General features: G+C 43.5%; 1 protein-coding gene across 4 annotated transcripts in view; it reads right to left on the bottom strand.

Annotated features, from left to right (window-relative positions):
• THSD4 (thrombospondin type 1 domain containing 4) overlaps nt 1–22,676 on the bottom strand; it is a 740,188-nt gene that overhangs the window by 692,899 nt on the left and 24,613 nt on the right. For 3 of the 4 annotated variants that reach the window (XR_007519877.1, XM_049905584.1, XM_049905586.1), the window contains exons 2-3: nt 16,016–16,123; nt 4,167–4,236 (exon numbers count right to left, since the gene is read on the bottom strand). Coding sequence is in view for 2 of the 4 variants with exons in the window: in XM_049905584.1 (XP_049761541.1) it covers nt 4,167–4,236; nt 16,016–16,044 (99 nt within the window). In the remaining 2 variants the exon portion in view is untranslated. Of the gene's footprint in view, nt 1–4,166; nt 4,237–6,784; nt 7,002–16,015; nt 16,124–22,676 lie in introns of those variants that run through there. The other variant, XM_049905587.1, reaches the window with a different exon arrangement.

Genomic DNA, 22,676 nt, shown 5'->3' with positions numbered 1-22,676 from the left:
CTACTCTTGGTCTCATCTTGTCTGCAAATGGAGCCACAGAAAGTATTTTTTAGTATAATCATTGGCCAAGTAGCATTAGATAATGACTAAAAATAGAAGTTAAGTAACCCTTTGTGATATTGTTCTTTTTGCAGGAGAAAGAAGACTTCTGGATAGAAGTATCTGGAAGGAGCTACTTAGGTTCTCTGCACCACGGTCCTGTTTTCCTGCACTATTAAGAGACAGCATTTATAGATGCGGACCCAGTCGGCCGAGCAGTACTCAGAAACGCATATTTTACTTGACAGCGTTTACAAATTATGTCTTTGCCTCAGAATAACTTACTGTAGGAATGCTTCCATATGCTGAAGTTGGACACGCCATTTAATGAGAAAGAAAAAAAAGTCTTTTAGCATCTAGTTTTCATATGCATGCTAAGTTACAATATGCAGTTGCAAATTAGTAATGCGGTCCCTCAAGAATTTACCATAAATGGTTTTCTAATTCTTTCTGCTGCGTTCTGCTAAAGATTGGGAGTGGGTTTTGTCATAAAACAATGGATTATGATTTATCTAAGTAATGAAAACAATTTGATATAGTGATCATAATTTTTATGTTTTAATGAAGAAAAATATATTTTTCCAAGTCCTTTTTGTTCCTCAAAGTCCCAGGAGGAGACAATTTCCAACTTCCAATTCCAAAGCAAACATTCTTTTTTTTTTTTTCTATTTTCTTCTTTTTTTATTGTGCTTTAGATGAAAGTTTACAGCTCAAGTTAATTTCTCATACAAAAATTTGTACACATATTGTTATGTGATACTAGCTGCTATCCCTATAACATGACAGCACACTCCTCCTTTCCACCCCGGGTCTCCGTGTCCATCCAACCAGCTCCTGTCCCTTCCTGCCTTCTCATCCTGACTCCTGACAGGAGTCACCCATCTGGTCTCATATATCTGCTTGAACTGAGAAGCACACTCTTCACAAGTATTATTTTATGATTTATAGTCCAGTCTAATCTTTGTCTGAAGAGTAGGCTTTGGGAATGGTTCTAGCTCTGGGTTAACAGAAAATCCAGGGGCCATGGCTTTGAGGTTTCCTCCAGTCTCAGTCAGACCATTAAGTCTGGTCTTTTTATGCGAATTTGAGTTCTGCACCACACTTTTCTCCTGCTCTGTCAGGGACTGTATGTTGTGTTCCCTGTCAGGGTGGTCATTGGTGGTAGCCAGGCACCAGCCTAGTTCTTCTGGTCTCAGACTGATGGAGTCTCTGGTTTATGTGGCCCTTTTGTCTCTTGTGCTAATATTTTCCTTGTGTCTTTGGTGTTCTTCATTCTCCTTTACTCCAAGTGGGCTGGGACCAATTGATGCATCTTAGATGGCTGCTCACAAGCTTTTAAGACCCCTAGATGCCACTCACCAAAGAGGGATGCAAAACATTTTCTTAATAAACTTTGTTATGCCCTTTGACCTAGATGTCCCCTGAAACCATGGTCCCCAGACCCTCCTGCTCTGTCCCTGAAAGTTTTGGGCTGTGTTCAGGAAACTCCAAAACAAATATTCTTGCAGTTAACTCCTCTGTCCTGCGTGTTGCTATGATGCTGAACAGGTTTCAACGGAACTACTAGAGTAAGACAGCCTAGGAAGAAAAGCCTGGTGATCTACTTCCAAAAGTCAGCCAATGAAAACCATATGGATCACAGGGTCTGATCCAGAACCGATCACGGGGATAGCGCAGAATCAGGCAGTATTTTGTTCCATTTTCCGCGGGGTCACCATGATCTGGGGACAAACTTACAACAGCTAACAACAACAACATCCAGATTTTGGAGCAGGTTTTAACAAATAATAGTCCACGAGCCAAACCTAGTCCACCGCTTGTTTTTGTAGATAAAACTTCACTGGAACACAACTACATTCATTCAGCTATGTATAGTCTATGGCCACTTTTGCACTACAACAGCCGAGTAAAGTAATTGTGACACAGAGTTATAGCACACAAAGCTTAATACATTCCCTAACTGGCCCTTTATGGAAAAAATTTGTCAAGCCCTGCTTTAGAGCATCTCCTTATTTTTCATCTTATACAGATAAATGGATGCTACCACCACCAATACTGCTTCTGCTGGTAAGTTTTTGAGGATGTCACCAGAATGACAGCCACAGCCCCGCAAAGCTCAGGTAAAATATCAACAAGAAGAAATCCACAATTTAAGAAGAAGGCACTGATTTTTTTCTTCTTCTCTTGGGTGAATGGCAATGACCCTAACAGACAAAATGCATGTATTTATTCTACTTAAGAACTGTTCTAAAATGTATGTCCTTCAAATAAATGAGTCGATAAATTATTTTGGGGAAAAAAAAATTTTACACTATCTTTCTTTTGCACATCTTTTAATATTTTGACCATGAGGTACCATATACTAAGATGTGATACTTGTTTTACATCTTTGACATCAACATTCTAAAATAACTTCATAAGCCTTTTCTTAATTTCTCAGAAAAAATACTTTTGGAATGATAAGGGTAATACCTATTTGGGCACCTTTTTGTTCACGTTCTGCATGTCGTTCAGGCTAACTTTTGAAAAATTAAGAGAAGCAGCAAAATAAATTGGCCCATTTATGAGATATTTTCTGCTATGATAGTCCATCCAGCCAACAACAGCAACAAAAAGAACACTGGTAGACTGGTTCTACTATTAGGATTAACAACCCCAAAAATTCAAACCTGTAATAAATAATATAACTCAGTAATGAAAACAGACAGTCGTCCTTTCTGATTCTTGAAATTATGAATGGGGATGATGCAGTGAAGGGGAAGGGTGAATTTCCAAGTGAATCCGATGAAATGATACCTGACCTTGGCTAGCTTTTCCATCCATCCAATCAGTCATTCAAGTATTTTATTGAGCGCCCACAACACGCCAGCCTCTATTCACTGGGAATATGGGCATATGGCAGAAGACAAGACAGGTAAGATTCCCACTTTCATGGAGCTAACATCCTAGGGAAGAATTCAGTACAACACTGGCTTATACTTGGCCCAAAAAACCAGTTGGAACATAATCCACAGGCCTAAAGGAAATTAGACTAACTAGACGAGTAGCACTCTCATCAAAAGTCAAGAAGTGCTCCTAAAAAGTGCTAGATCTAAGCAAACCTGTGCACACACTCTCTGTTTCCACCCCCTTCTCTCCTGGACTTCCCCTATCAAAACCCTCTCTCAGGAGAGGATCCCACAAACTCATTCACACTTAGGTACAAATGGCTGACAATTAATCCTCTCAGGGGAGTCTGCGTTTCATTACAGAGAGACAAATGGAGTTCCTAAGTAGCTGAAAGGGGCTTTAGGGCTTTCTCAGAATTTCTAGAGCTATGCCAAGCATCTTTTCTAAGGCAATATTCATCAAGCACCGGCTCTGTTGTAGGCCAGCATTAGGCCTGCTTAGGCAGCAGTGAAGAGTTCATTTACTAAGAAACACACAGAGCCTGAAGGACGCATACTGGATACTGTCCAGTTATCCCTCCAGACAATCTGCCCAGCCTTCTCCACCCAGCCCCATGACCCAGGAGGCTGGCCTGTGGGGACTGAGTCAAGAGCTTCTTGTCTTCTGTCTTCTGGTTGGGTTCACCAGCAGGTGTTGGAGGGCTGGAGGATAGAGCTTATTTCTCAGCTCCCTCCATGCCAGAATGCTGTGTCCCTCTATGAATCACAGCTCCTTTTTTTTTTTTTTTCTTTATAGCTAAGGCCACAGTTATAGCTACAGCTCTCTCTCTAATCATCCCCTCCCCTTGCCCCTGAAGGCCTAGAAGAGGCAAAAGCCCCACACTATGCTCCTTGCTGGTACTCCACCATTCCTTGGTGGTTTCTTTACGTGCCACCCACACCTTGGTACACAGTCTTTTCATTGGCCTCTTTTTAATAGTCCCACTCAATATGACACGAGTTGCAAAGCCAGCATCTCTCTCAGATCAGAGATGGGCTCCAGCACCAGCTGTACCTTTCACTTAGGGATGTCTTGGGACATAGGTGGGAAGGGAAGACTGGTGAGCATTTTATGAACAAGTCTTCTGCTTCGGATCAGCAGGTGACTCACCTCCAAAGAGGAGAAAGCTCAGGGTGGTAACAAGCGTGATCCCAGCCCCTCATGCAGATAGGGAAAGCCTCTGAGCACCCATGGCTTACCTTTCTGTGTTCAGTGGAGGGCTGTGGGCAGACGAGCTGGAATCCAAGCAGCAGGAGGGAACCCAGGACACTGAGAAGGAAAAACAGCAACAGACTGAGCTATGAGTGTGTCCCAGGCAGCAGCAGACAGTGGAAGGCAGCATCTCATCATGGGAAGGGAAAGAACAGTCCCACTTGGACTCTGGGATGTGATCATTAGAGTACAAAGAGCCAGCATCCCCTCTTCCCCTCCTCCTCCCCCCCGCCCCTTCCCCGAGGAAGCACAGTGCTGGGAGAAGGGTCCAGCCAGCCTGCATGGGGTGGATCAGGGATCAAATCCCAGCTTCACCACTTACCAGCAGGGCTTCTACATCAGGATACTGAACCTCCTTGAGCCTCAGTCTCCTCTTTTGGAAAATGGGGATAATAACAGAAGCTGGCTGGGAGGTTGGGGGAAAGACTGAATAAGACAATGTGACGTGCCTGACACAGAGTTTGTTTGGTCCTGCCTGCCGGAGGCAGTGAGATCTGTGCAAAACTGGGGGTTCTGAGAAGTGGGGGTTCGGAAATGACCCAGGGAGTTTCCCTCCTCCACCCTGGGCTTTCCTCAGAAACTCTCCCCTGCCTGTCCTTAGCCCCCTGGTGTTACATATGTCCTCCATGGGCAGGATTAGCTGCATCAAGCACCCCCACCCCCAAACCCTGATCAGGGCTTGTCATCAACTAAAGGAAAGCTGTAGAAATAGGAGCTGGCTGGCCCCAAGACAGCAGGGCGTGCTGGAGAGAGCAGGACACTTTGGATTCAAGCACATCTAGGCTAGAATACACCATTCCCATCTAGGTGATCTTGGGTAAGCTGATTTCTTCGGGCCTCAGTTTTCTCCTTGACTGTAAGGATCGCTAAAGACGACAGAGCTGAAAGCACCCAGCGTAATTAGTTAATAAGAGGGGAGACAAGTGTTCTGCCAATGACCAGAAAAGCTGCCCTGGAAGTCTTCCAGGAAGAGGAGGGGCACCCGAAACAGTGGTGGGAAAAGAACACCTCTTGTTTTCTTAAGTGTGTCCTTACTGGATCCAGCTTGTCCTCTAAACCAAGGACGTGTGCATCGCCACTCAGGACTGCACACTCCTTGGTTGTGTGACCTTGGAAAAATCACCTTCTCTCTCTGCACCTCAGTTTCCTCATCTGTAAAATGGGAATCATACAAGCTGCCTTGCCTACCACAGAGGAGTTAAGGTGAGATAAAGCCCCTTATGAACCTGTCCCTACAAATCTGAATCATCTGTAATACATCCTGGCACTGTTTACTCATTTAAAAAGAAAACCAGGTTGGTGTGGTTTTGTCAAAGAAAAACAAAACAAAACAAACAAACAGCAGCTCCATAAAGGCCTTACACCTCAGTTCCTCAAAGCTCTTGGCAGATGCTGAAGCCACATATTTGTACTGCAATCGTGCGCAGTTTTGCACAACCACTGACCCTCATCAAGGCTGTGCTTCTGTTAACATTCCAAAAGGCCAGGAGAGGGAGGGAAATATTAAGGAAGGAAGATCCTAGGTCTCAGCGGAATCAATCCCAGGCAGGTTGTCTGGTCAGGTCTACTTCCAGATATTTCTACAGTTTGTTCCCTCACCTCTTCAAGTCTCTCTGCTCACTGTTCCCTTCTCCACAAGGCTCCCCTGACCCCACAGGAGGCAGCACTCCCTCTCCCAAGCAGTCGCCATGGAGCTGATTCCAACTCATGGAGACCCCACGTGTGTCAGAGTAGAGCTGTGCTCCACAGGGTTTTCAGTGGCTGATTTTTCAGAAGGAGATCGCCAGGCCTTTCTTCTGCAGAGCCTCAAACTTCCAGCCTTTTGGTTACCACCACCCAGGGACTCCACTCCCTCTCCTAGCCCACCCCTTTTTTTTTTTTTTTAGCAATTACTATCTCACATACTGTTGTTTTTATTTGTTTAAAATACGTCCCTCCCCCTACTAGAATGCAAGTTCCCTGAGAGCAGGGAGTTTGCTCTGTCACTACTTTATCCCCCAGCATCTAGCCGAGTGCTTCCTCTACAGGAAGAACATAACTCACTGCACTAACCAGTGACGCTTCAGCATCGGAGCAACCTATGAAATTTCAAGGTAAGGGGGAATCGTGTGAATTCACACATTTGAAAATGTCCAAAGTAACTGTGAGAGCCTTTTAAAGCTCTTTTATGAAAGGTTTATAAAATCAGTTGTGCTTTTGAATTTCTAAGTGAACCCTCCCCCTCCCCAAAAAAATCCCCATAGGATATACATGAGGCAGGACAGCAATATATTGGCGCCTCTCGCTGCAAATATGCACCGCAAGTTATATTTAGATGTTCAAATACTTCTTTTTCTTCATCTAGCTGGGCTCTAGTGAAGCTGAAATGCATAGAGATGCCCAATAAAATTCATTCTAGGGTAAAATCTTAGTTATTAAATGGACTCTGCTCTGAACAGAATAGAATAAATCCCCCCAGAGGGAAAATTATTCTTTGGGCTGCAATAATAGCAGCCAGAGCAATATATAACCCCAGGGAACAGGTGAAATCCTGCCAAGAGCTGGAAGGTTCCCACCCCTGCTCAGCCGACTCTGCTGGAGGGTACCCCACCCTGCTCACACATACCTATCTAATTGGTAGTTTGTATCCGTGCTCACACCTCTTCAAAACACCGACAATCTAGCCCAAATCCTTGTTCCTCCTGCCTCAATCTGAAATTAACGTCTGGGGAACCAGAGAGCGTGTGTGAGTGTCTGCGTGCACCGCTCGTGTGTTATTTCACTCCGATAGTTTGCTTTGGCAAACGGCTCCCAGCTTGCAACATTTTGACAGATTGAAGGCTACCAGGGCCTTTGGCAAACAAATTGCACGCTCCCCTCCAAGCAGCAGGGAAGCTGCATTCCTAACAAGACTTTCCTGATTCACCTTGCAGGTGACACAACCCATTTCACACCACAAAAAAAAAAAAAAAAGGTTATGTCGTTTATCCAGCCCTGCTGTAGATTCTAAGCACTCAATCATTTTATTTCCTCATGTAGAAAATACTGCTCATCGAAATTCAGTACAAGATTTACACCATGGAACTGGGATTCCGGCTTCTGTACTGGCCCCAGCCAACCCCCCACCCCCTCCCCGTCACTCCCAGCTCCAGGGGTGGGATCAGGTCAGGGCCACTGTGTACCTCAGATTACCTCAATGACCTCAACACCACTTGAGCGTATCAAGTAGCAAAACAAGGAAAACAGCAAAAAATAATCTTTGCTTCTTTCCTTCTTCAGTTAATACAACCCAAGAGATATTTTGGGAGCAACCTGATCACTAATGAAATTATATGGAATTTAGCAAAAGAGAGGCAAAAACTCGCGTGGAAGTCAACGCCCCACCTACTGCAGTCTGGGGACCAAAACTTTTGCTCAGCGTGCATTTTACCTAGTTCAGCTCAGTCCCCTCCTTTCCCTCACAGCAGTTAAGAATAAAGGCAGCAAGGGAGGAAGATGGTTACAAATGACATTAGCTGCTCCTTGGAAACCGTACAGGGCAGTTCTACTCTGTCCTATGGGGTCGCTATGAGTCGGAAACGACTCGACAGCACCTAACAACAACTATATTTTTATGTAAATAATGGGTGCCTTCTATGACTGCCAGTAGCACCCTCCTCCTGCGAGGTATTTTCGTAAGCCCCACTATGCCAATTTTTTTACACGTTTCTATAAAAAAAAAAAAAAAATTAACATAGCATGCTTACGAAAATACCTCGCAGGGAGAGGGTGCGCGTTATTTGCGTAAAATAGGGTAAATGTTTACCGCTGACCTCAGCCCTTACAAGTATTATTTCATTTAGTCTCCACAACTATGTTATCAGGTAGATGCTTTTATTATACCTATTTCACAGATGACGAAATCGAGGCACAGAGAGGCTAAGTCATTTACTGAAGGGCCCACGCACCTGAAAAGCAGCAAAGCCTGATTGCACATCCCAGCGGTCAGACCCTCAGCCTGGACTCTAACCACTGTGCACTGAGGCTTCACTGGGACACAACACAGTTTTACAAACCAAGCATTTGCCATTGCGTCCTGTGAGTTTCCCTTCCCAAGCCTCCTGTGCTACAGTACGAGGCTGTAGCTGCACACATCCGTTTTACTTTCTTCCATTGCTTGCAAGAATAATCAGAAAATAAATGGATGCAATAAAGCTTCATTTATCCAGCTTCACTAGAGAACACTTAAAATTTCAAAATAATTGGCGCTTACGATTTAAACTTCAAACTTTAAAAAAAAAAAATGATTTCCCCTGCTTTCTTACACAGTGGGTGCTGAGCTTAAGTAGCCTTTCTTAGATGGTTCTGAGTCCCCAGAGTGAATATCAACCCATCTGTGCTGCATAACGTGGTGGTCTTTGGAGCACAGACCTCTTTGCCCCTAGGTTCTCGAGCCCCAGAAGCCTGGGACTCTGAATCCAGTCGAGCCTGTGCCGTCTCCTCACCTGCTGCTGGCATTGCTCACTGTACTACAGTGAGCCTGCCTCCTCTTAACCCGGCTCCCTTCAGGCCTGCCATGAGCTGGAAAGCCTTCAGAAAACCAAGCTGCAGCCAAACCACGACCAAACAGGCTCTAGGAATAGGCCTGCCTGGCTTTCATGGAGTGAAATATTTCCACTGTGGAGCATGGACTTAAGGACACTGCATATTAGTTCTTACTGCTTATTTCCAGGTTCTCAGCTCTTGAAGCCATTTGTGCTTTCTGGAGCAGAGCCTCTGGAAAAGTGAGGTGTTCTCTCGCGGCACAGCTAAAGACACAACACCTTCTGGTTAACCCCAGTACTCAATGATAGGCTTTTTGAGAATACAGTTTCTAATACATTTTACTAGCTACTAGGACCATCAGCACAGTCTCAGTCCATAGACAAGGCTAATAAGTAGCTCATGAATAAAAGAATGGAAGGGTAGAATGAAGTGAAGGGCAAAGAAAGAAAGAGAGGAGAAGAGGGAAAAGGAAGGTAGAAGGAAGGAGGGGGAGGAAGGAAATACCAGTTACTAACATAATGCAAAGGAGCCCTAGTGGCTCAGTGGTTAAAGTGCTCAGCTGCTAACGGAAAGGTTCTCGGTTCGAAACCCACCAGCAGCTCCGTGACAGAAGAGACCTGGTGACCTGCTCCCATAAAGTTTATAGCCTAGGAAATGCTATGGGGCAGTTCTGCTCTGTCACATAAGGTCACTACGAGTAAGAATCGACTTGACAGCATGCAACAACAGCAAAGTAATACAAAATGCTGCTGTGACTCTGACATTTTTCTTCAATAAAGTGTTCTCTGTAAGTGTACCCCAGAATTCCATGCAAGAAAAAATAGAAGAATTTGAAAAAGGAAGACAATCCTAAAGTAGAGATTACTATAAATTGGAGTTACTGGTTCTAATCTTTAGGGGTCAATGTTAGCCTCAGGCAGGTGAATCCCCTTGGGTCTGTCAGGAATGGGTAGTTGGCTACCCACTTACCACACCTTGACTCCATTGATCCCTTTTGGGTACAGAATATTCCAACTAAGCCTGTAGTCAAGCACTGAGTGATGAGGACAGGATCCAGGTGCAGCGCTATGCCAGGCACAAAGAAAAATCAATTCTGTCTTGAATGCTTGCCATCACTCTATAGGTTGTGGTTTGCCAGGGCAGTCCTCCAATAAACTATTTTATTTCCTCATAGCCTCTGTGCCTGCCATTCAGATAGCTCCTACCAGGCTTCCCACAGACAAGATTCCAGCAGGCCCTTCACTAGTATGCTTCTCCCGCCAGGAAGAGTTGGGTTCACATAGAACCACGATCCCAAGTCTGTTTATGCCAGTTGTTCTTGCCTTTTTAATTCTCTAAAATATCCAAACAGCACACAAATCCAAGAAATAGAGCAAAAAAGAAAGAGTAGTTATTATTAGTTGTTTCTACAAAAACTAAGTTAAATGCTTTGTAAACATTCAATAAAGGCAAAACCAGAAAACCAAACCCAGTGCCGTCGAGTCGATTCCGACTCATAGCGACCCTATAGGACAGGGTAGAACTGCCCCAGATAATTATTAATTTAGTCATTCAACATTCAACACATATTTATGACTCGTCAACTGGGTAGTGGCTTAGGTGCCAGGCTACACAAAATCTGCTCTGTCTTATTAACGCCATGCAGTTTAACACTTAGGATCCAGGCGTCTCCTCTCCTCTGCTCCCATCCTCCATCCTCTTATGTTTCCTAATCTCCTCAGCCCCTTTTCCTGGTCATTGGCATAAGGCCAGGAGTTCCTGGGTGGTATAAGGGCTAAAACAATCAGCTGCTAACCAAATGGTAGGCAGTTCAAGTTCACCCAGAGATGCCTCAGGAGAAAGGCCGGGTGATCTACTTCTGAAAAATCAGCTGTTGAAAACTCTACAGGGCACAGTTCTACTCTGACACACATGGGGTCACCATGAGTCAGGTCAACTTGATGGCAACCGGTTTGGTTTTTTGGTTTGGCATAGGGACACTGACTGACCTGATGACCCTTCCTAATTAGCACACATTTCTTCACCCATCAGGTAAATGTCAGTTTTCCCTCGTCACTCATACCTTGAATATACTTGGGGAATTTTTTTTCCTATACATACAAACATATTCTCCTAACCCATTTCTTTCTTCTCTCTCTCTCTTTCCTTTACTCCCTCCCTGCCCCCTTTCTGTAGTCAAGATCTTTTCAGTTGTCCCAAATAAAGCCACCTTCCTCTGTCTCATTTCCTCAGTCCCTCGTGGTAGCATTTCTAAGCTAAGTAGCTGACACGCATTTAAGTAATATTACTTTACTGAAGTGTGTATCAAGGAAAAGAAAAGCTTCAAGTTGTAGAAGACTAAAACCAGACGCTTGATCTAGGGCCATCAACCTGTAAAATACCTAAAATGATCCAGAATTCTCCTTCATAAGATCTATGACAATCACCATCTAACTCTATAATCTTCCTAATTATGTCTGCATTTCTTCAAAAACTACTATTCAAAATCAAAGTCACTGAATCAATTTTATTTCCTGCTTTAACTACTTCTTTGGCATTTTCAATAGTTTTGTTTTCTTCTACCTTTTCATTTCAAACAAAAAAAAATGTCAGCTCTACTAAAACCCTCCAAGAGGTAAAGGAAGAGCCCCAGGCCAAGCAGACTGGCTCTAAAGAGATATTGGCTGGTCATGATAGGCAGCCATCATCATTTATTATACTGCTTCTGGCAAGAAAAATGGGTTTCCTTCCACTCAATTAAGGAACAAACAAATGTGTTATTGTGTATCTCTCCTCTCCGCCCCCCCTCCCCCACACACATACACACACAAAAAAGACACACCGTTTGGAGCAAGTCTTTAAGAAATATAAGCACTTCTGTATCCCTTGTTGCTCTTTCCTCTCTAAATTGTAACAGATGACCCTATTAAAACCAAGCCTGTTGCCATCAAGTCGATTCTGGCTCATAGCGACCCCATGGGACAGAGTAGAACTGCCCCATATTGTTTCCAAGGAGCACCTGGTGGATTTGAACTCCCAACCTTTTGGTTAGCAGCCGTAGCTCTTAACCACCATGCTACCAGGGTTTATGACAAATATTCCTTAATCTAGCACTGGGCTACCCTTTTATCCAAAGCAGGGCTTTTAACCAGTTAGTCCCGGCTCTCACACTCCTGCTGACAATTTGCATTTCTAACAAGTTGTCAGGGATTGAATTGTGCCCCCCCCCAAAAATATATGTCAACTTGGTTAGGCCATGTGTGGTTGTCCTCCATTTTGTGATTGTAATTTTATGTTAAAGAGGATTAGGGTGGGATTTGCAACACCACCCTCACTCAGGTCACCTCCCTGATCCAAGGTAAAGGGAGTTACCCTGAGGTGTGGCCTGCTCCACCTTCTCTCGCTCATAAGATAAATAAATTTTGAGAACCACTGCTCTACTAGCGGTTCTCAGAATTGGCCCCTACTCCCTAATCCTAACCCGCATCATTAGAATTGCTGGGGAGCTTGTTAGAAATGCAAATTGTCAGCAGGGGTTGGAGAACAGGAACTAACTGGTTTAAAGCCCTGGTCCAAACAGATATGTTCTGAAATTTTCATGGTATCCAAGGTTGAACGACAACCCCCTAACTATCTCCACTGAGAGTTAAAATCTTAGTGCCTCTTCTGGTACTGAGCTTATCTGTGATTCTTTTAATTACTACAGACTTAAGCAGGGCAAAGATATACCCTTGCTGCCTTAATACCCAGGGCTTCTCTGTCTCTCTCAGTAAGGGGGAAGCTGGCTTTCTGTCTCTCTGTGGCTTGGCAAAAACTGAGGGATTTTGAAACTAAATCTCTGCATATCAGAATAGTGAATCCCTTAATGTTTTTTTTTTTTTCTTTCAGGAATCTCCTTGGCAGCTCACTTTAATTTTAACCTGTCCTCTCCATAGGTAAAGAAATCCTCCAGCTTTTCCAATTGATCTTTATACATTTAGTTTCCTTAATAAATATACTTAAAAACAGAAAACCTTACATTTGTGTGTGTGTGTTGGTCATCTACCAATTTTGTCAAAGGCACCCCTACTCTTAAAGTTACCATAGACCTTTTCCCCAGGACATTTTCAAAAGCATTTAAACAAAAAACACTTTTTTTTGGGGGGGGGGGGTTAAAAAAGATTTACATGGCATTAAAAAAATTAAATAAAACCAGGGAGTCCTCAGGTGGTGCAGTTAATGCACTTGGCTGCTAACTGAAAGGTTAGAGGTTCGGTCCATCCAGAAGTACCTTGGAAGAAAGGTCAGGTGATCTACCTCCAAAAAGTCACTATTAAAAACCCTGTGGAACACAGTTCTACTCTGACACACACAGAGTTGCCATGAGTTGGAATTAATACTACAGTAAATTTTTTTTTTTTTTTTAAAGCTACAAAATGGTTAATGGGTAACTGGTTTACGAAGAAGAAAACTTGATGGAAATCTCCAGCTGAGATCTCCCAGAGAATCCATCCTCATGACTCATATTTTCTTTCCCCAGTCCTGACAGCAGGACTCTTGGAGAAATACCCTGCTGAGCAGCCCTGGTCAGACCATCCCTTCAGCAGGGCTCTAAAAGCCTGTCCAGACTTGCAGAGACCTAACACTAGGACAACAGAGCCACGTTTAGCTTTCAACTATGCCCACCCCGCTAATTTCAAATCTATGAGCAATGTCTCTGAAATAATGCTCAGCTTGGGGTGGGCCCATCAGCCTCCCTCTGGCGGGGGATGGCCTTCAGACCACACGCCATGCTCAGATCATTACAGGAGGCTAACTGTTTGCAGGGACATCAATTAAAATTCCAGGACATCAAGAAGAGACTTTGCAAAAGGAACTTCTCCCTAGAAACCCCCTTCCTGTGTAGCCCGGGTGGCCCCATACTTGAGGATCCTCAAGTGCTTTGAGGGGCCTTTCTGATGGCAGCCAGACTTACACCTGCTAACAACCACACGTCGAGCCCACCTTTGATCATGCCATTGCTCTTTGTGTCCAGTTCAGTGTCGGACTGTGATCTTCATGTCTCTGCTTCCCACTGAGCCCTAGTGCTCAAATTTACTGTCGTCCCCAAGTGGCCCAGTGGGCCAAGTGCATTTCTCACTAGTCTGCGGTTTGAAGTGATATTTTGGAGCTTCCACAAACAGGATGAATGTTTTATGTCTTAAAATCTCTCTTAAACTATTTTTGAAGCTATGGTTCAAAAATGCACACATGTTAATTTATATCAGGTACGAAATATTACCCCTGAAGAAACCATCACACATTACCTGGGGCTTCCCTGTTAATGGCTAGATCTTGCACAGGTTTCAGAAAGACATTTTCCCTGCTTTCTCTGACTGTATCTAACATGCTTGTGACTATGTCACTGATGAAGAGGATTGCAGCTCTGCACTGGTCTGTGGATTGCAAGCCCGCTCATGTCTGCTTAGGTAAAATTATACAAGCAACTATATGCCAAAGCTCATACACACACTACACTCAGTTAAAAGCCCAGCAGGGGCCCGGGAGCATCTGCCTGGCAAGTGCTCCAGCCCTGGTTGTGCAATCATGTGTGGTATCATCATAATAACATATTACAGATCATTTTACTTTTTATTCTAAGTTCTGGGTATATGGAGCTAACTTGCAGCTATAAAAAATAAATAAAAAACCAAAATATTCTTAGTGACTCAACTTCCTTAGTGACTCCATTTTGAAACAAAGAAAAAATCCTTTCTACTCTTTCCAGGTCCTGAATCAATTTATTTAAAGAGTATTCTAAGATTAAGGAGCCCTGGGGGTGAAGTGGTTAAGGCAATTGACTGCTAACCAAAAGGTCAGCGGTTCGAAACCACCAGCAGCTCCACAGGAGAAAGATGTGGCAGTCTGCTTCCACAGAGATTTACAGCCTCGGAAACCCTATGGGTCACTATAAGTCAGAATCAACTCGATGGCAGTGGGTTGATTCTAAAATTGCAAGATGAGCTGCACTGAAGAACTATCACCATCTACAAGTACTTACCTACAGGGATCAGGATTTACTTAACAGTATGCTAAAACAAAGTGAAAAAGTAATCTAGACACGGAGGCTGATGTACCAGCTACCATCTATAAATCCTGATTTGGAATTCTGGCATTGATCAAAACAGGCTGGTTGTTCTCACGTGTAAACTGCATGGTGGTGATGGCTGCAGAGCCTGGTGAACATACTGAATGTCACTGAGGTGTCCACATGAAAACGGCTGCAGTGGCAAATGTTTCGGAATATATATTTTACCACAATAAAATAAATAAATAAATTTATATTAGAAAATACTGCCATGATCTATCGTATGTATTGAGATTTTACACAGGCCTTTGACTGAAAAACATTTACAAAGCATTCTGTCAGCTTAAAAAAAAAAAAGTTCAAATATAACTCCCCTAAAAAAAATTTTCTTTTTTTTTAACAACATAGGCTATAGTTCAAACACTCTGGTCCTTATCCTGCGGGCTCTGCACGTAAGGAATCAGCTGCCCGTGATTTAAGCTCGCTAACCATTGGTATTTTGATCTACAAAATAGGGATAATAGTGCAATGGAGGTTCAGTGGTAGAATTCTCTCTTCTGTGCTCAGGGACCTGGGTTCGATTCCCAGTCAATGCACCTCAAGCTTCCAGGTCTACTTGGATAAGTGCTATGGCTGCTCATCAAGAGGTTCTAAAAACTAGCCACTGAAAATACTATGGATCACAATGGCCCAATCCACAACCAATCATGGGGAGGCCCAGGACCAGGCAGTGTTCTGTTCCCTGGTGCATAGGGTCACCGTGAGTTGGGGGCCAAGCTAACAGCAGCTAACACCACCACCTACTTCCCTCCTACGGTTGGTATAAGGACCACATGAAAATGCAGGTGAACATCACAGACACTTAGAGCAGAATGGACCAAAGAAGTCACCTTTTAAAAATCAATTTTGACATCAATTTACTCAAAATCTGTGGGGATAGAGCCAGAGAACAATATTTTTTAAAGGTCTTTGGGTAATTTTATTGGGCAACCATGGTAAATATCCACTTATCTAGTCATACCTTTATTTAAGAACAAAGTCTGAGGCCTAAACAAAGTCTCCCAGCAAGCAGTGGACCAGAGCTTGGCACCTGGGCCTTTGGATCTCAGGCCAAGCATCATCTCTCACCATAGGACCCAGCTACCTGGGCCTCGGGGCAGCAACCGATTACACGCATGTACACATTATGCCCAAATGATCAGTAAGATGCAGACACTTAAGGCCAGTTAGTATAAGAAACAGCAATGCAAAACTCAAATATCAAATTTCTCATTCTCCCATTTTCTTTTTTAAAGGTTTTCCCCTTACCTGAGAGAGCCCATGGAATAAGAAACCATGGTGCTGGGAGTCCAGGGAAGAGCTAGGGCTTCTCAGAGATGAGCCCTATCCTCTGCAGATGGAAGTGCTGTTCAGCTCCTACAGGAAGAAAAGCAATGTTATTTTTAGCATCATTTTCTCAGGAAGGTTCTAGACACCAAAGAGACACTGACAGTTCTCTGAGGAGTCTAAGCGGGCCAATGAAACCAGAAGTGGGCAAGGGAAGACATTTTTAAAAAATACCACTGCTCAGTTACCAGGATTTCCCAATTAAAATTTGATTATGTATGAACACGAGGTAACAGGTGCATGAAACACCCAGTAGTATCTCAGCGTCTGACCCACAGAAGATGTTCGATAAACTTCCAGCTTGATTACCTCAGACTCTGAGCTAATAGTGGAGATGACATTAGACAAACCTGCACTGGAAATCCAGCTCATCTATTATAGGCTACTTGACCATGAGAAAGTCATTTCACCTCTATCTATGTATCTGGGGTTCCCCAACCATACAGTGAGGGTAAAAATACTGCCTAACAATACAAAGAAGTACTGACACATACAACAATACGGATAAACCTTGAAAACTTTATGCTAACTGAAAGAAACCAGACACAAAAGACCACATATTGGGCGATTCTGTTCACAGGAAATGTCCAGAATAAGCAAATCTATAGAGACAGCAAGTAGATTCTTAGTTGCCAGGGGCTAGGGGTTAGGAGGGGGTAATGGCAGAGCATAGAGTTTCTTTCTGGGGTGACAGGATGTTCTAAAATTAGATTGTGGTGATGGTTGCACAATCCTGTGAATATACTAAAAACCACTGAATTCTACCCTTTAAATGGATAAAATGTATGGTATGTGAATTGTATCTCAATGAAGTGGTTTAAAAAAATACTGCCTTAAAAAAAAATGACTCCAGGTTGTCGTGAAGATTGAATGAGGTGATGTAAGACCATACTTAGCCCAGTGCGTGGCATGCAATGACACTCGACCAACGGTTGCTCTGACGATACAGAAGCAAGAAGAGGTCAAGCAACACTAAATCTGTTGTTGTTAGGTGCCATCAAGTTTATTTCAACTCCTAGCCACCCTACATGGCAGAGTAGAACTGCCCCACAGGGTTTTCTAGGCTGTAATCTCCACAGGAGCAGATCACCAGGTTTTTCTACCGAGGAGCCGCTGGGTGGGTTTCAACAGTCAACCTTTCAGTTAGCAGCCAAGCGCTTAGCCATTTTACTACCAGAGCGTCTTTAAAATGTGTTATCACAGGTAAAAACAAGTAGGCAAAACCCCTCACCTACAAATACTACTTTACTCAGGAGCCCTCACTAAACAGAATTTCCAAACATTATCAAGTAAGCCAACAGTCTCAAAGGCAAATGATAAATAGCAACAGAAAGACCCCAAACGAAGGTTTGGTTGGAATATAATGGAATTTAGGAAGAAAACGGCCTCCTCTTTCCTTGCATCTCCTTGCAGGGAAAGACAAATAAAAGAAGCATGGTTTCAAGGTGAGCCCAGGGCTCCTCGCTAATAAAGACCAAAATCATCGGTTTCCAAATCCCTTCCCAGGACTTCAAACGTTCTTCTTACTAGGAAGTCAGGGGACAAATTACCAGGAATTAAGAAGAGACAGTCATGAGAGCCAGAAAATTACATTTGCAGGGACAAAAAAAAGCAAACAAAACAAGATTTAAAAAGTTACCACCAGCCCTTTCTGGAGGTTCGTAAGGAAGTAAAGCCTCTTAACTGTAATCACTCCTAATTAGCCATCAGCAACTAATGAAATTACTCATGGTATTGAAGACCCTTCAACTCTTGGCTGTCAGCCAGGAGTTATACTGCGCTCCACCAGGAAGAAGGCCAACAAGTGTGAATTGGAACGGTTGTAACTCTTCCCCAGTTGAGGCGTGGTCTTCTTGCTCTTGGCTGGGGAGCAGGTATGCGAGGAGACGGGGAATTTAACTTAGGAGTCAGATGAAGTCTTTGCCAGACTCTGGATAATAATCCATAAATATTTATTCAATATGTGGTATGCTCAGTCCTTGAGGTGCGAGGGGAGTCCAGAGAAGGATGAGTCAGTGAGGACTCTCTTTAACAATCCAGCTTAGGTGAATAAGATTTAGGGTCACGGGAAGGTCAGAGAAAAGGATGTTGTTATCCAGAACCACAAAGGGGAAATAGTGTCACCTACAAACCCTAAGTACAAAACAAGTTAGTTCAAAAGAAGGGGAGTCCCTGGAAAGGGCTGGTGTGGCCTCGCCAAGTGTCTTAGTTACTTAATGCTGCTATAGCAGAAATACCACAAGTGGATGGCTTTAACAAATGGAAATTTATTCTCTCTCAGTCTAGGAAGTTACAAGTCCGAATTCAGGGTGCTAGTTCCAAGGGAAGACTTTTCCTCTCTGTCAGTTCTGGGGGAAGGTCCTTGTCATCAATCGTCCCCTGGTCTAAGAGCTTTTCAATACAGGGACCCCGGGTCCAAAGAACATACTCTGTTCCTGGAGCTTCTTTTTTGGTGGCATGAGGTCCCTCCTTTCCATTTTCTCATCTTTAAAATGGGGATACTATTTGTAACTACCTCAAAGTGTTATTGTGAGTATTCAATATTTATTGAGACTATGCATGGCCTGGCTGCTAGAAATACACACATACATACACATTCACACACTGCAGGCATGGTCCCTGCCCTCAAGAAAATTACAGTCTAGATGCTAGCAGATTACAGGTAGTCCCCGGCTTATAATGGGGTTTCGTTCAAATGACTCCGTCATAAATTGGTTCTGATGAAAGTCAAATACTTAATCTGTTTTTTCATTATTATTGTCTTTTATTATCAGTATCTTTATAAATTTGATCTTTATCTGTCTTTAGGGGTTGCAAACATTACATATAAACTTACAGACATGATGACATCAGCAAATTAACCGCTGCGACATTGTAAGCAGTGCATATTACTAACAAGAAGGTGTACAAACAAATAAAAAAAAAAACAGACGTTCATAAGTGCAGTTCATCATACCTTAAATACTTCATAAGTTGAGGACTACCTGTATAAACTTCTAACTAAAACATAAAGAAGTATAAAAACAAAATTGTGATAAACCAGTCGCTGTCGAGTCGCCTTCAGCTCACAACAACCCCATGTGTGTCAGAGTAGAATGGCGCTCCATAGCGTTTTCAATGGCTGATTTTTCAGAAGTAGATCGTCAGGACTTTCTTCCAAGGTTCTTCTGGGTAGACTCAGACCTCCAACCTTTTGGTTAGCAGCAGAGTGTATTAATTGTTTGCACCACCCAGGGACACCAAAATTGTGATAAGAGCCATAAAACAAAGTCCACCGTACCTCAGAAAGCATACTGGTCAGGGGTCAGAGAAGGCTTCTCTGAGGAAGTGATCTTTTTGCTGGAGCCTGAGGGGTGAGCAGGAGTTAGCTAGGTGAAGAGAGAGCTAAAAGTATGCAAGGGAGAGGAAATTGTGTGTATAAAAGGCCTAAGGCAGGACCCAGTGAGGCCTATGTGAAGAACTGAAAGAAACAGTGTAGTGGAAACAGGACAAACCAAGGAAAGCGTGGGGAGAGCTGACCCCGTACTTTGAGGTAAAATCCCTAGAATATGATAATTGAATGATTGAGGGAGATAAGGAAAAGAGAGGTGGCAATAATGACTCCCTCCAGATTTCTGGTGAGTGGAGGTAGCATAATGCGTTAATGTAGCTTTTCTGGTTTTGTCATAAAAGGAAGAACAATGTCGAGGAAAAAGGTTACATGTGGAACAGTGGTCTCCAGAGTAGGAAAAGAAGTCGACCAGCTTAAACACTAGGAAGCGGCCATCTAAGAAGCATCAATTGGTCTCAACCCACCTGAAGCAAAGGAGAATGAAGAATACCAAAGACATAAGGTAATTATGAGCCCAAGAGACATAAAGGGCCACATAAACCAGAGACTACATCAGCCTGAGACCAGAGGAACTAGATGGTGCCCAGCTACAACCGATAACTGCCCTGGCAGGGAACGCAACAGAGAATCCCTGATGGAGCAGGAAAACAGTGGGACGCAGACCTCAAATTCTCATAAAAAGATCAGACTTAATGGTCTGACTGAGACTAGAAGGGCCCCGAAGGTCATGGTCCCAAGACTTTCTGTTAGCCCAAGACTGCAACCATTCCTGGGGCCAACTCTTCAGACAGGGATTGGACTGAACTATAGGATAGAAAATGATACTGGTGAGAAGTGAGTTTCTTGGGTCAAGCAGACACATGAGACTATGTGGACAGCTCCTGTCTGGAGGGGAGATGAGAAGGCAAAGGGGGACAGGAGCTGGCTGAATGGACATGGGGAATACAGGGTAGAGAGGAGGGGTATGCTGTCTCATTAGGAGGAGGGAAACTAGAAGTACATAGCAAGGTGTATACAAGTTTTTATGTGAGAGACTGACTTGATTTGTAAACTTTTACCTAAAGCACAATAAAAAAAAAAAAAAGAAGAAGTCAACCAGGAGAACATCTTAAGTTATCAAGACAATTTGAAAACAGATTTACAACTACTGCTGATAACCACAAACCTCACCCTCTGTGTACTATGCCTTCGGATATTTGCTCATAATAGAAGGAAGCCATCATGATTAGCCTGTCATTATGAAATATTATTTTTTTCCATCTTCATCTCATTCTTTTAAAAGTTACATTTTGGGTGTATGTTTTAAACAGTCACACAATACGTTGATAGGTAAATAAATACATAACCAGGCATACTTTGGGGTCGCATACACATTTTTTTTTACTGATGTGGGTGTACGATCCAAAAAAAAAAAAAAAGTTGGAGCCCACTAGTCTAGTATGTTCTTTGGCCAACTTCTTCCCAGGTTTGATTAGTACTGTTTTACCTCATAATATGGTTGACGAGCTTCAACTAGGGCAGCAGAACTAGCTTTGCCATTTTCTCATTGTTTACTTGTACTTCCATGATTAAAGCAGGTCTGCTTTCCAAACTGAGGTCACGACCCATTTGTCTGTCATGAAATTAATTTCGTGGGTCATGACCAGGATTTTTTTTTTTAATGAAAGAGAAAATACCAGCATTTATCACTCATGGAAAGGGTAAGTATTTCTTCCTGTGGCTCACAGTCAGAGAAGTTTGAAAGCCCTTGCTCTGGAAGACCAGAAGTCCTCAGAGGATTCCAACTGTGATTTGGGGGAAGAAGATTGTAAAGATGAGGCAAAACCATATTATACAAGCCCCTGAAAAGCAGTGCTCCGAGAATTTTGATGAGATGGCAAGAAAAAGTCATTGTAGGTTCTGGAGTAGGGAGAGACCTGATGAAAGTGAGACTTTCTGAAAATAACATTTGGCAAGAGTGTGCCGAGTAGATTGAGTAAACATGCTATCTACGGAATTGAGTCTGCCTTTTGAGGTTTGCTTCTATTGATTTATAACCTTTCTTGACAGTGAACAAAAAAAATCTAACAATCTAGTTTCTGTTAGAACATATGCTCCCTGGGGGATGGAGGCCCCACCTTCTCTCCATTCCAGAAAGATCCAACAGGAAGGCTGAATAAGTCACCTCACTTGGTTCAAGCCAGAGTTGCAGTTCCCACACACAATGAAGAAGCAGGAGGCCACTAGGGCTCAGGAGGGCAGGGACAGAAGGAGAGGCCACAACAGATCTAACCCAGGGCAGGGAATAGCTCCTCTGACCCCAAAAGATGCCACTATACCCTGAACAACTATGCTATTCTGCTGTCCCTTGCCCACATGCCCACTGCTGATTATCTTTCCTGCCCCTTCTCCTCACAGGTTGACCAGAACTACTGGAAGAACCCACCGGACTTTAGCTTGTACCACACAAAAGGATCTTCTCAGCCTTTCAAGCCTGGCTTCACAAAGACCCACCTCGAAGCCACATTCCAACCTTCCATACAGTCTCCACTCCCCTCAATCACACTGCCCACTGGAATTCCCACACCTGTAAAACAACCACCCAGACAAACAAAAGCTCTAGTCTCTGGGGAGAGGAAGTGACTCACCAGCACAAGAATGAGGACCAGAGATTTTAGAAGGAGATAGTTCCAGACCCAAAGTTCAGCACCGAATAAAACATGGTGAGAACAAGGTCTCAGAACCTGCCTGTTCTGAAAGCCACCACCTGAGGTCATGAGAGATGGAAGTCTCCACACTGGGTGCAGATCTGTCCTGTCTTTGCCAGCCTCACCGACACGCTCTCCTGCCGGTGCCGCCATTTATACAGCACTCTTCACAGGAATCAGCTTTTATTAAGCGCATGATATGGGATGTTGGTCATATTAATTAATCCTCACAGCAAAACTGAGGCAACACAGCAAGTTGAGAATAGGGCTCAGACTTGAATGCAGACCACCGACACCAAGGCTCGTTCTCTTTTCACCCTATCATACTCACTTCCTCTCACCTAGAAGAAATACAACCAGAATGCTCCTTATGAGCAAGGATGGTTAAGACTTTGGCTCACTTGCTTTGGACACATCATCAAGAAAGATCAATCACTAGAAAAGGACACCATGGTTGGTAAAATAGAAGGTCAGCAAAAACTATGGAAACCCTCAATGGACTGACACAAGAGCCACAACCATGAAATCAAACATACCAATGATCATAAAGATGGCACAAGACTGG

The sequence above is a fragment of the Elephas maximus genome, chromosome 13 (assembly GCF_024166365.1).
Source record: "Elephas maximus indicus isolate mEleMax1 chromosome 13, mEleMax1 primary haplotype, whole genome shotgun sequence".
Taxonomy (NCBI): domain Eukaryota; kingdom Metazoa; phylum Chordata; class Mammalia; order Proboscidea; family Elephantidae; genus Elephas; species Elephas maximus.
This window is presented reverse-complemented; position numbering and strand designations above follow the sequence as displayed.